Below are 14,517 nucleotides of genomic sequence, written 5' to 3' on the forward strand. Positions count from 1 at the left end.
CTCTCTTAATTAGTTTTGGTTTGAAATCTACTTTGTCTGCAAATAAGATTGCTACGCCTGCTTTTTTCTGGGTTCCTGTCGCGTGGAGAACTGTTTTCCATCCTTTTACTTTCAGTCTATGAATTTCCTTTTGAGCTAGGTGTGTTTCTTGTATACAAGCATATTGCTGGATTTTGCTTCTTAATCCATTCTGCCAGTCTATTTCTTTTGATTGGTGAATTGAGGCCATTAACATTGAGAGTTATAATTGATAGATATTGACTCATCCTTGTCATGATGTTTTACTGTTGTTGGCTCTTTTATTTCTTATTTTTCCCCCTTTCCCTTTAGTGTCTTACCTTGCCTGGTGGCTTCCCTCTATTGGGCCTCATGGAGTTGTGACCTTCATTGTCTTTTTCTAGGATATTGCTTAGAATTGTTTGGAGTGCTGGTTTGGTGTTCATGAAATTTCTCAGGTGTTCTTTGTCATGGAAGTATCTAATTTCCCCATCGATTTTGAAAGATAATTTTGCAGGATACAACAGTCTAGGTTGGAAGTTATTTTCTTTGAGGGCTTGAAATACTTCACTCCAGGCTCTCCTTGATTTGAGGGTTTATGTTGAGAAATCTGCTGTGATTCTGATGGGATTTCCTTTGTACGTGATTTGTTTCTTTTCTCTAACTGCCTGTAGGATTTTGTTCTTCTGTTGGTTTCTAGGATTTTTTTTTTTTTTTTTTTTTGTACCGGGGATCAAACTCAGGTCCTTGCGCTTGCACAGCAGGCATTGAAACCACTGAGCTAAATCCCTGGCTCTGGGATCTTGACTATTATATGTCTAGATGTAGATTTTTTTTTTTATCATGGCTAGTTGGAGTTCTGTATGCCTCACTTATCTGTATGTCCAATTCTTCACCTCTGTCTGGGAAGTTTTCTACTATTACTTCTGTGAACAATTTTTTTATATCAATTGTACTTTCTCCTGTTTTTTCATGGACTCCTATCAGTCTTACGTTGTTCTTCTTTGCATCATCTAACAGCTGCTGGATTGATTTCTCGTGGTCCCTTACTATTTAAGAAATCTCTGTTTTCATGGTCCTGCACCACAATACTGTCTTCTATATCTGATATTCTATCTTCAGATTCCCTTAATCTGCTCTGCATGCTTTCAATGGAGTTTTTAGTCTCCTGAATATCTGTTTGAAGCTGTTTCATGGATTTGATTTCTTTCTTATGTTGGGCGATCATGGTTTCCGTTTCTTTCTTATGGTGGGCATTCATGGCTTCCAGCATGTTTCTGAGCTCATCTATTTTTTTAATCTGTTTCTGTTCTAGAGCCTCTAATCATGTCTTTCACTCTGCTCACCATCACTGTAGTTATCTGGGAGATTATTTCTGCTTTGAATTTTTCTAGAGCCTCATTCATCTGTTTTGTTGCTTCCTGTGCTATCAGTTCAGGGTGTCCAGGTGGTTGATTATCAGACTTTTCCACCTCATTTCCCCCAGAATTTGCCTTTTGTGGGGTGGAAGTCTGAGTTTGTGACTTACTTAAATGTCTTCTCATTTTTGTTTTTGGTACTGTCCTTGGTTTAGTTCCTGAGTTGATACTTTGAAGTTGCTTATTGTAAGCATCTTTGTTGATGTGTTTAGAACCCTTATGTGATGATTGCTTCTCAGAGGTGTCTTCCAGGTATAGCTGGTCTTTAGATTTTGAGTCTCTAATGGCTCTGAGGCTGTCTCATTTTCATTATACCAGGAAAGAGAACTGATTAGATCAATCACAACACCTTAGCCCAAGTGATACAATTAGCAAAACAATAGCATCAAGTAGCTCTTAGAAAATGACAATTTGTGGTAGTTATTAATCTATCACCTTTAACTGTGTGAATTAAATCAAAATCAAGGACCAACCCAACATATGTTTATAGTGAATAAACTCTTCAATATAGCAACTTTACTCTTTGGAATGGGGAGTTAGAAAGAGTTGGGGAGGGAGGATAGGTAGGTAGAAGGATAGGGAAGATTAGCAGTGAGGCCAGAGGACACAAGTGAGAGAAGGAAAGAGAAGAAAAGAAAAATAAAGAAGAAATGAGAATTAGGGGCAGAACTGGAACACAAAGGGAGATGAAGAACAATGTGGGGACAGCAAGGGAGCAAGGGAGAGAGAGAGAGAAAGAAAAGAGAAAAAGAAAAAAGAGAACAGTAAAAAATTTAAAAGAATAGAAAAAGAAGGAAAAAATTAAAAATAAGAGCAAAATAATGGTAATTTCAAAAAAATAACAAATAAAAGATAAAAATGAAAGGACTCCTTCAGGGTATGTCTCTTCTGTCACAATAGACAATGTGGGCAGCAGTGTGCAGTCATAAGTCAGTGAGTCTCAGTAAGCCAGTCACAGACCCATGAGATTCAGGCAGATTTCTGGCTGCAAGTCCCAAGTTGAGCTCCCTGTTCTCCTGCAGGGTTGAACTATGCAAGGTTCTATTCCAGGTTCCAGCTGCCTTTCTCCTGAAGATAGTGCAGGTTTTGATGGAAGGTGATGATCCCTCTAACTTACCAAGTACAGTGGTCTGGTGTGCCTTCATTGCAGAGATTCTCTTCACTTTTCCAGTGGGCTTCAATTATCATAAGGGAGCCTGAGAGAGGCCCTCTTTCTCTTGTTCACATCTGCAGCTCAGGACATTGGCCTTTATGTCCACCTGTGCTTCTGTAGTGTGGAACCAGGTAGCTGCACAGCCAAGAGGCCGGAGGCAGTGGGGAGGGGCTCTGTTGTTGTAGGCGCCCGGGCAGCTCCACAGGCGGCTAGTGGGCGTGCCCAGGGGGGTCCTTACCAGCTCTTGGTCTCAAGTAGGCGTAGCCAGACAGACAGAGCTGGGCTCAGTCAGTCCTGGGCGCTCTGCCCGCGCGGCTCTTCACCTGTGCTTCTTAATAGCAGACAGAACTCAGTGTCTGTGATTGATGCGTATCCTGTTATCAAAAAATAATTTGGGTAGGGCTTTTCCCTAACGCATTCTAGAAGACTGGCTATTATCATAAAAAACAGATGCTATACTTTTGCATATTTAAGATACTGTTAGGAGCTAGGTGCAATGGGGAGCACCAATAGTCCTAGCTACTCAGGAGGCTGAGGCAGGAGGATCACTTGAGCCCAAGGATTTGAGACCAGCCTGGGCAATGTAATAAGACCTTGTCTCCAAAAAAAATTTTTTTTTAAATTAAAAACAATACCATTAAGGAAACAAATAAGATTTTATTTCATTGCCATTGGAGATGGAAGAGAACAACTTAAATATGACCTCACAATGGCATATCTGGAAGGCTGTGATCATCTTGGTTTTAAGGAACAATTTTGGTTTTTGTTTTTTGGGGTTTTTTTTTTTGGTATTGGGGATCCAACTCAGGACCTTGTGCTTGCGAGGCAGGCGGTGGAACCATTGAGCTAAATCCCCTGCCCCAGGAAATATTTTTATCATATGTAAACTTAATGGATTCAGGGAGAAATTTGTTCATTTTTTGTTGTTTTGAGACAGGGTCTCGCTATGTGGTTCAGGCTGGCCTTGAACTTACTATGTAGCCCAAGCTGGCTTCCAACTCATGAGGATCTTCTTATCTCAGCTTCCTGAGTGCTGGGATTACAGGTGAACACTACCACACCCGGCTGGAGGAATTTAAAGGTAATAAAAGTCATCACATTTAAGGGTGATCACTTTGACTATGAGCTGGAGCTTTGACTATATGCCCCAATATAAGCCACGGAGATATACCAGCATAGCTGATCAAATGAGTTTCAGCAAGTTAGACTCTAACTTGCCTCCGACTTTTCTTGTAAAACTGGAACCACATTTCCACAATGAGGGGTAGGGAAAGAACTGGTCAGAAGCTTTCACAGCCAATCCCGAAACATATTTGGTTTAATACACCATCAGGATGGTGTCTACCACCATTCAGGAGCGAGGTTGTGCAGGACTTGGGGTTGCAGGAAGATTGCAAGTTCAAGGCAACTTAGTGACACCTTGTCTAAAATGTGTGTGTGTGTGTGTGTGTGTGTGTGTGTGTGTGTGAATAGAAGGGATGGAGATGCAGCTCCATGACAGAGCTCTTGCCTACCACGTTTGCAGTCCTGGGTTTGGTCTCTAGCGCTGCAAAGAAGAAAAGGTGAAGCTGTGCTCCTTAAGGGCCCAAGGGCCTTTCGTTTTTGCATCTTCTGCATCTAACCCCATGCTCGGTCATTGCCAGGCTCACTTATCACTGATGAAGACACAGAACTCTACAGTACTGCCTGACTCTGGATCTTGCCCATCTCTGCCCACTGTTGCTGATGAGCATGTGTGCGTGTGTGTGCGTGTGCACAGACATAAGTGCCTGCCGGGATGCATTCCTTTAGGAGAGATGCAGATCACAGAAAATTGTCAGTGAAAGAGGCGCCTGAATCTCATGTCAAACTGTGAGGCAGCAGGACTGATAATCTGCAGAAATTTTATTTGCAGGCTAAAGACAATTTACTTCAACAGAAAGTTAATAAGCATCAACTCAGCACTATGCTAGGAATAAAGAGAAGCAAGTAAAGCATCTGATATGAGCCCAACTTTAAGGTGATTTGTAATTTGGCTGACCGGACAGATATTGTAAATGAGAGTTTAATTCAGCATGTGACACAGATGAATGCAAATATGCAAGAGATCAGGCCTGGAGCAGTTGGCAAAAACCTCACAAAGGAAGGCAGGCAGAGACCAAGGTGTGGCTGCTGCAGTCCTGGAACAGTTGCAGAGGTGGGGCTCATCGTTAGAGCGGGGAGACTCTGAGATCAGAGCGATGAGGACCTCAATGCTGACCTGGCTTTCTTCTTCCTACCCCTTGACCTTGCCTCTCTAATCTTCTGGCTTCTCATCTTTAGAGCTGAGGGAGTTCCACAGGGTGGGGGGATTAAGTGAGATCACGCCTACGCAGGGCATGGCGCTGTGGCTGATGCCCGCAGTGGTGATGATGCCCTTGATGGAGAGGAGGACTGGGAAGGTTGAAGGACAGCAGGTTCCGTGGCAGATGTGCTTAGTGACAGGGAGGTCTCCGTTCAGGCTCACGCTCCTCTCTCGGGAGTCCTGGGCAGGGAAGCGTGAGAGAGGAAGCCGTGGACAGGAGAGCTCCTATGGAGAACTGAGAAGACAGACAGGAGCAAGGCCCAGGGAAGCACGGACACGCACGGCTTCAGGTCTGTACACCAAGAGCCTCCTCCACGTGTGCTCCGATGACTGTGTACAACCACGCTTGCCCCTCTGTAGCTGCCTTCTGTTCCCCTGAGACATCTGTTTCCTAGCCCAGTCCTCGCACAAGCTGTGCTGAGGAAGGCAGAAGGGATCAGAGCAAGGCCATCACCACGCACCGAGAGCCTATGCTCTCTGGACAGTTGAATTGGCGCCCAGTGCACGGCACCTGGCCATTATGCCAGTGCTGAGTTGCAGTCAGGAATCGCCAGAGTGGGTATAAAGTTCATGAGGTATTATTCATTCCTCCACCTGGCAAAGACACACCAAGACGTCCAGAGGAGGCCTTGCCTCATCTTGTGGATGCTGTGTGATGACAGACATGGGGAACACACAGTCCCTGCCCTCAGGAAGACGGACTGTAACCCACGACAAGCCCATACCCTGAAAAGGAGACCCTCTGACCCTCTACATGCTGACCAGGTTTGTGTCCACGTGGGAAAGTGCCTGGCAGGCCACACTTAGCAGGAGTGGATACTGCCACGGGCCCTTCAAGCGGCCATCTAGGGCCTTGTCAGAGTGAAGAGAGGAGGGCCACTCCCCACCCTCGCTCCCTCGGGATCATCGCTGCTCCTGATTCCTTTCTTCTATGGCTCTTATCTCGTGTTTCTTCAGTGGGAGCATTTCAGCCCTCACCATCCCTTCTGAGGCTGTCCTGGGTCACCTCTGCCTTCCTCCCAACTGTTGGCACTGCCTACCGCCTGCCCCAGTTCTCTGGCCCTGGTCAGACCTGTCACTCACGGGTCAGCTCAGGCGCCCCTCCCCACTCCAAGGCTTCCAGCAGCGGCCCCTACCCTGGCCTGGAGGGCTGTGTGACCAACTGTCGTACAAGAAGCCTCAGCTGGGTCTATAAGCAATTCAGTGTTCACGCTAAAAATTCCAAGCACTTTTTAAAAAAACGACAGTAATACGTGTGAAGAACTTTTACAAATATCTCTGTTTTTTACTTAGTCATTTTACTTCTTGGAATCTGTCCCAAGGGATGGAGCAGGATGTTGATCTACAAAAATATTAACCATAGCACTATTTAAACAATTATATTAGAAATCAACTAAATATCCAAAAATGACCACCACTAGAAATCTCTTGGCAAATATTTGATAACCTGGGAAAATGCTTGGGGTATATGGTGAGATGAAAACATTAGAATGCTGAACTGTGGGCCTGCTACTGAGAGCGGTCTGAGTCCTGGGGACAAGCTTGACTGGGAAAGCAGGACTTGGGACTTTGGTCAAAGGAGCAAACTTTGTCTTCAAATAGAGGTAATGATAGCAAATGCCACATGGACGGTTCTGAGTGTGGTGTACGTGAAACAAAACCGTGCCTGGCGGTTGACACTGCTGTTGTTGCTGGTGTTGTTAGTGTCATTGTCATTGAACTCAGTGGGCCATCACTGCTGGACCTGAGGGGACAGAGCATTTGGTAGTGACATAGGACAGGAGATCTCGCTGTACTTAAAAGAGCACAGATTGGAGGAGATGCAGCAAAGGACAAAGAGAGAAGTTGGCTGGCAGAGGGGATGACGACCCCTCAAGAATAAAGACAACATTCTACCTCCCTTCAAGACTTTCTCTACCAGGTACAGACCCTCACTTTCCTAAGTTTTTGTTAGATAGTTTCCTTCCTGTCCTGGCTTGTTCTGTGGTACTTTCTTAAACAAGCTTCCAAAATAGTATTTCTAGGATCAGAGGAAATACAAGCCACAGAACCTTCGCCTAAGAACCTGATGGTCTCGGTCAGTCATTCTAACTGCAGAAAGGAATAGAATCACAACTCTTTGGTTTGAAGATGGAGCTTTCAGATCAGGAGAAGCTGAAGCTGAGTCAGACCTGAGACTTGCCAGCGAAGAGGCCTGCCCGCCCCACCCTGCTGGCACAGGCAGGAGACCTGACAACTTGCTAGACTTTCTGTTGGCTTTGGAGGGTGGAGCAGTAGCACCCTGACCTTCTCGGTCATCCACGAGGACAGGACATGGGGAGGGAGGCTGAAAATGGCACCAGCCCACACCCCAGCCGGCTCCTGCCTCGTCCTGCAGACTTCACCTGAATGTTTTCCCCAGGTCCAGGCCCTAGGTTCAGGAATCCACAGAGTTAGTTCCTGACTCCACAGCCCACAGGCAGTTTTTCTGTCCTCCCTGCAGTGATGCGGTGCCTGGGGATCCCCACCCGCGTGATCACCAACTTTGACTCTGGCCACGACACTGACGGCAACCTGATCATAGATGAGTATTACGACAACACAGGCAGGATTTTGGAGAACAAGAAGAAGGATACTGTCTGGTGAGAGACAACCTCCAGGTCTATTTCTAGGGCCGCACATCTGAGCCAAAGCTCCCAAGCAGGAAAGGAAGGCAAGGTTGTGTCCAGAGCTTGTAACTCCTCCCATCCCTCTATCCCTTGCCAACCCCAGGACTTGGTGTCCCCACCCCAGGGCTGAGACACAGCTGAACAAAAGCAATTTGGTGTTTAGGATCCTTGTGTCATCAGAACTCATCAACCTGGGTTGAGGCTTCCCTCTTTGACTCCTCTGTCATCTAATGCTCAGCCGATGGTTCTGACCACTGGAGGGCTCGAAGTCACACCTCTGGACACAAAGCCATGAATGCCCCTCTGAGCGGTGACAGGGAAGGGGCCGTGAGGACCTTTTTGAGAGTATGAAGGAGTTTTAGCTTCAGGAGACCAGAAGCTTTCACCCTATCCACAAAGTCAGCAGAGGGAAGCTCTTTTCGGGGAGCCATGGACACTCAAGGGAGGATGATCTGTCACTACTCATACAGAGGTCTAGGCCCTGTGAGTGCTAAATCTAACAGTTTGTCTGCTTCCGTCTTGCTCTAAAAACAAGACAAGTAGGACAACTTCTCCCTAAGCTGCATTTAACACTGGCTCCTCTGGTTTCTCCCCCAGGAACTTCCACGTCTGGAATGAGTGCTGGATGGCCCGGAAGGATCTCCCCCCTGGATATGGAGGCTGGCAGGTGCTGGATGCCACCCCTCAGGAGACCAGCAATGGTGAGGCTACCCAGAGGGAAGGCAGGACCTGCTCCCACAGCACCTGCTTCTGCCCTGCCTGGCCTGCCAGGAACTTGACCCCCCCCACCACCACCACCTGAGACTCTGCTGTTCTCCTCCAGGCCTCTACTGCTGCGGCCCTGCCTCCGTCAGAGCTATCAAAGAAGGGGAAGTGGATCTGAAATATGACACACCCTTCGTGTTCTCCATGGTGAATGCTGACTGCATGTCCTGGCTCATCTACGGAGGGAAGGAGCAGAAGCTTCACCAGGACACCACTTCTGTTGGCAATTTCATTAGCACTAAGAGCATCCAGAGTGATGAGCGAGATGACATCACCGAGAGCTACAAGTATGGAGAAGGTATAGCCCCACTCAGAGTCCAGCCCTATAGGCATCTTCCCGGCCGGCCTGCCCCAGGGAGCTAGAAGGCAGGGAGGGCCAGGTTGACCATATGTCCGGTCATCAGCTCTACTCTCCCAGTTGGGGCATCCTTACTCCCTCCTTTCCTGTGCCCACCACCACTCCACATTCCATGGTCCAGTGAGCTCCCCCATAGGGTTACGGTGATTAGACAGCCACTCTCAGGCAGCCCCTCCACAGAATAGAATCCTTTGCCTCTGCTTCCTGAAAACTCAGCCTCCCTCTGAGAATGGCAGGCTACTTGGTACTGTCTCTCCTACTGATTTATTTTCTTTAACCTGCTGTTTAATTGTGTCTTCCTGTTTGAAATACAGGCCAAAACCCTGGGCAGCACTCAGGGGGATATAGAGCCAGGTGGTCCTTCCCACCCCTGAGGAGCCAGCAAGGCCAGAGGAACAAGCAGGGTGGGGGCTTCTTACACAGCCAGCAGGGCTGCAGAGGAGGCTATGTTGGTGAGACCGAGGAGTGTAGAAATTGAGAAAGGCAGCTGTCAGGTTCACCTCTCGGGGTCTGACCGTGCTTTCCATCCATGGGGCTGGGGACAAGGACAGTCAGCTCTCTGAATCCATGGATTTCGCATCCAGGTATTCAACCAACTGTGGATTGAAAAATATTTGGGGAAAGAAATTGCATCATACTGAACATGCGTACACTTTTTTCCTTGTTAATATGCCTTAAAACCATGCGATACAATAACTATTGACATAGTGTCCATTGTATAAGTTATTACTAAGCCATCTAGAGATGCTTTAAGGTCAGTAGAAGGAGGTGTGTAGGGGTCCTGGAGCCAATTCTCCGTGGGTATTGAGGGATGACTGTGTTGAACACATAGCCTAGCATCCCCTGGCCAGTCCCCATTGACTCTGGGGATACCAGGACTGGCACCTCCAAAACAAATCTACAGGTAAGGTTTCAAATACAAGTGGTTTATCTGGAAGGCCCTGCAGGGGCCACTGGTAGGAGTGTGAACAGTGAGACAGGGGAGTGAAAGAAGACAATCTGGGGGGACGAATATTACTTTATCACAATTATGTAACAAATTACATTGTTTATCTGAAATTCAAATTAAACAGACCTGTTTTTTAATTGCTAAATCTAGTAGCCCTGCCTTTAGTTCAATGAGATGTATAGACATCACCACAGATTTGTACACCCGAGAGGCAAGGAACCCAGTGTGGGGCTGCTCCGTGGGAATGTAAGTCACTGGCGTTTCTGACCTGCCCCAGCACACGCTGAGCCTACTCCTGTGCCAGAGAAAGTCTCAGGAGTCAAGGGGGCTACAGTCTGAAAGTAGGGCCTGTGGGCACCAAAATGGAACACTCCAAGGGGATCTGGCAGGACACTGACAGTGTTTACTGCGAGGCCCACGGGTCCCCTGTGCACTCAGGGAGACTGAGTCACACTGCAGTGGCCCTGAGTGCCCTGCTGCAACCGTTGCTCCTAGGCCAGCAGTCTTCTGTCCCCTCCTACCCAGACCGATGGGATCTGGGGACCAAGCAATTGCTCTCAGGGCCCACTTTCAGGGAACCCAAAGCCTCGAGACCCTCTTTCGCCTAGAACTGGGCTTACACTGACTCCCATAGCGAGAGTATAAAAGTGTCCTCTGCTCAGGAGGTTGTGCACATGCACAGAAAGGGTGAAGCCAGTCCCTGGGGACAGGAAACTCTCAGTAGAGGGATTACTAGGGTACCAGGGAAGTGTTCCTGCCCCTGGGTCCCGTGAGACTGAGCAGGAGGCCTGGGCCACTCCAGGAACTCTGTTTGCCTGAATGATCTCATTTATTTATTACTTTTACTGTACCTCTTGATTCTTAGTTTACAAGAATCAGTCTCCATTTGACCATTTCTGTAGTTCTTAAACAGGAAATCACACTATACTGTATTTTTTCATGATACAATTTTTATGATATGCAAAAACATAAAAATTGTACATGTTAATGGGATACCCTGTAATGTTTTAATACATGCATACTTTGCATAATGTTTAAATCAGGTTAAATACATTTATCTCCTCAAATATTTACCATTCGTTTATGGCCCCCAAAAAACAACCCTCAAAACCCTTAAATCCTTTCTCCCAGCCTTTGAGGGGACAGTACGTTACCGCTACCCATAGTCACGACACAGTGCAGCAGCATCCCAGAACTTCTTTTGGGGGGGGAACCAGGGATCAAACTTGGAACCTTTCATTTTTGAGGCGGGCGGCAGAACCACTGAGCTAAGATCCCAGCCCGGAACTTCTTGCTCCTAGCAGCTGTCGCTGCTCAACCATCCCCCTCTGCCCAACCCCACTCTCCCTTGCTTCTGGCAACTACCACAGGAATATGTAGTACAGTACCTGCCTTTCGGTGCCTGGCTTAGTTCACTTAGCATAGTGATCTGCAGTTTCCTGTCACAAATGAGGACATTTTGTTCTTTGCAGTGGACGGGTGGTGTTCCATTGTGTCTGTGCACCACGTTTTCTTTATCCATTCTTTAGCTGCTGGGCATTTAGTCTGTTTCCATTTCTTGATGATTGTGAATGATGTGGCAATGAACACCCTAGTGCAGATGTGTCTTGAACAGACTGATTTCATTTCCTGTGGTATATTCCCAGGCCTGTGATTACTGGAGCAAATTATTTTTCTAATTTTAATTTTTCAAGGAACCTCCGCAGTATTTTCACTGGTGGCTGTACTGATTCACATTCCCATCAGCAGTGTGGAAGGCTCGGCTTTTCTTCACATCCTCACTGATACTTGTTACCCTTTGTCTGTTTGCTGATAGCCATTGTCACTGAAATACAGTGACAGATCAGTGTTGATTCACATTTCCTTGATGATTAGTGATGCTGTGCATTTTCTCATATGCCCATTGGCCATTTATATTTCTTTTAAGAAACATCTGTGTAGATCTATTGTCCATTTTTTATTCTGGCCTTTTTGTTGGTCTTTGTTTGTTGTTGGATTTTTTTATACATTTTGGATGTTAACCCCTTGTCAGATATACAGTTTTCAAAGATTTTTTTTTCCTATCTGTAGGTTGTCTCTTCATTCTGTTGATTGTTTCCTTCACTGGCCAGAAGCTTTTTAGTTTGATGTAATTCCATTTGTTTATTTTTGTTTGGGTTTTCTGTGCTTTGTCCAAAAAATCACTGCTCATTATAACGTACTGAAATATTTCCCTCATGTTTTCTCCTAGTAGTTGCACAGGTCTTAATTTAGGTCTTTAATCCATTTCAAGTTGATTTTTTTAGCTGGCAACAGATAGAGGTCGAGTTTCATTTTTTTATATGCGGATATCCAATTTTTCCCAACACCATTTATTGATCCTTTGCCCAATGCTTGTTCTAGCACCTTTATCAAAAATCAGCTGACTAGAGATGCTTGGGCTTACTTCTAGGCTATTTTCTTCCACTGGGCTGTGTGCCTTTTTTTTTTTTTTTATACCAGGGATTGAATTCAGGACCTTGCACTCACGAGGCAGGTGCAGTGCCACTGAGCTAAATCCCTGGCCCAAGCTAAATCCCTGGCCCTGTGTGCCTTTTGTATGCCAATGCCATACTGTTTTGATTACTACAGCTTTGTGGTATGTTTTGAAGTCAGGTGGTATAATGCCTTCTGCTTTGTTCTTTTTACTCAAGATGGCATTGGCTATTTTGGGGCTTTTATGGCTCCATGTGCATTTTAGATTTCTTTTTTCTACTTCTATGAAGAATGTCATTGGTATTTTGGTAGAGATTATACTGAATACATAGATTGCTTTGGGCAGTATGAACATATTTAATAGTACTGATTCTTCTAATCCACGAACACAGGATGTCTTCCCACTTATTTGTGTCCTTTTCAACTTCTTTCATGAATGTTTTATAATTTTTATTATATAGATCTTTTACCTCTTTGGGTAAATGTATACCTAGGTACTTTATTTATTTGGAGCTATTGTAAATGGGATTGGTTTCTATTTCAAATAGTTCCTTATCAAATTATAGCAACACTACTGATTTTTGTAAGTTGATTTGGTATCCTGCAACTTTGCTGAATTCGTTTATTCTAATCACTTTCTGGTGGAGATTTAGGGTTTTTCTGTATATAAAATCATGTTTTATTGGGCACGGTGGCCCATACATGTAATCCCAGCACTGAGGAGGCTGAGGCAGGAGGATCACCACAAGTTTGAGGCCAGCCTGGGCTACCTAGAGAGCTCAAGTCCAGCCTGCACAACAAAGCGAGAGCCCATCTAAAAAACCAAGAAAAAAAATCATGTCTTCTACAAAAAGTGACAGTTTGACTTCTTTTCCAGTTTGGATGCCCTTTCTTGCTTTCTCTGGCTTGCTTGCTTTAGTAGGACTTCTAGAATTCTATTGAATAAAAGATATGAAAGTTGGCATTCTTGTCTTGTTCTGGATCTTAGAGAGAAAAGTTTTCAGTTTTCCCCTATTCAGTATAGTATTATCTGTTAGCTTGTTATAAATGGCCTATATTGTGTTGAGGTATGTTTCCTCTATTCCTGATTTGTTCAGTGTTTTCATCATGAAGGGATATTGATCACATTAAATGTCTTTCTGTATTTGCTGAGGTGATCATTTGATGTGGTATATCAAGTTTATTGATTGAATATATTGGTCCATTCTCAGATCCCTGGGATGAATCCTGCTTATCATGGTGACTAATCTTTTTGCTGGATTCAGTTTGTGAGTATTTTGTTTGGAGTTTTTGTGTCTATGTTCATCAGGAATGTTAGTCTGTTCCGCTGCCTGCCTCAAAAGCACAAGGTCCCGAGTTCGATACCCAGTCCAAATTTTAAAAAAAAGAATGTTAGTCTGTTCTTTTTTATTGTGTGCTTATCTGTTTTTAGCATCACAGTAATGCTGGCCTTGTAGAATATATTTGGAAGAATTCCTCCATCTTTTATTTTTTGGGGAATAATTTTAGGAGAATTGGTATTAGTTAATTTTTAAATCATTACAGGGCGAGTGAGTTGGAGCTATAGAGATGGGCCACACTCTGAGCCAAATTGAGACCTTTATTATTGTCATAAACCGGTGATCAAGAGTAGCTCAAGCCAGAAAAACTCTGGACAAAGGAAAAGCAGCTTGTGGGGTCCTTTTAAATGGCCCTTCTAACTGGGGAGGGCTCAGGGAGAGGGGGAGCCCAAGGGGAATTTCACAGGATCAGAAGTTTGCTAAATTAGCCGAGATCAGGGGAAGTTTCACACAGTTTAGTTGAAACAAAACATCACACAGGTGCAAATATCCTGTTTACAAGGTTGTAAAGATAACGTAGCTGCAGATTGCTCTACCAAAAGGTCACAAAGATAACATATAGTTGCAGGCTCACACAGGATGCAGCCATATGCATTAATTGAGGGGCTCCCAAGAGGGGGAGGAAAGGGAAGGCAGCCACCTGGAACCACTCGACAGTATACAAACGGAGTCAGGTTGGCTGTCACATTATGTTTGATAGAATTTGGCAGTGAAGTTAGATAAAGTCCTTGGCTTTTCTTTATTCGGAGGTCTTTATTACTGATTCAGTCTTGTTACTTGATACTGATTTGTTCAGGTTTTCTATTGCTCCGTGATTCAGTTTTGGTAACTCACGTCTAGGAATTTGGATACTTCCAGGTTGTCAAATTTGTTGCCGTATAGTTTCTCATGATAATCTCTAGTGATATCTTTGTATTTCAGTTGTAATGTCTCCCTTTTCATCTGTGATTTGATTTGAGTTCTCTCTCGCTCTATTTTTCTTACTTGGATTGGCTAAAGGTTTGTCTGTTTTGTTCACCTTTTCAAAGAACCAGCTCTTTGTTTAATCGTTCCTTGTTTTTTGTTGTTTTACTCTTTATTTCATTTATTTCTACTCATCTTTACTATTTCTT

General features: G+C 44.9%; 1 protein-coding gene across 2 annotated transcripts in view; it reads left to right on the forward strand.

The window, feature by feature from the left end:
- Tgm5 (transglutaminase 5) overlaps nucleotides 1-14,517 on the forward strand; it is a 50,113-nt gene that overhangs the window by 27,037 nt on the left and 8,559 nt on the right. For both annotated transcript variants that reach the window (XM_087207485.1, XM_087207486.1), the window contains exons 7-9: nucleotides 7,374-7,512; nucleotides 8,137-8,240; nucleotides 8,363-8,602. In XM_087207485.1, coding sequence (XP_087063611.1) covers nucleotides 7,374-7,512; nucleotides 8,137-8,240; nucleotides 8,363-8,602 — 483 coding nt within the window. The remainder of the gene's footprint in view (nucleotides 1-7,373; nucleotides 7,513-8,136; nucleotides 8,241-8,362; nucleotides 8,603-14,517) is intronic.

Source organism: Heterocephalus glaber, unplaced genomic scaffold (assembly GCF_053883595.1).
Source record: "Heterocephalus glaber isolate CG9 unplaced genomic scaffold, H.glaber_assembly_v1.0 deba00000809, whole genome shotgun sequence".
Classification (NCBI taxonomy): Eukaryota; Metazoa; Chordata; class Mammalia; order Rodentia; family Bathyergidae; genus Heterocephalus; species Heterocephalus glaber.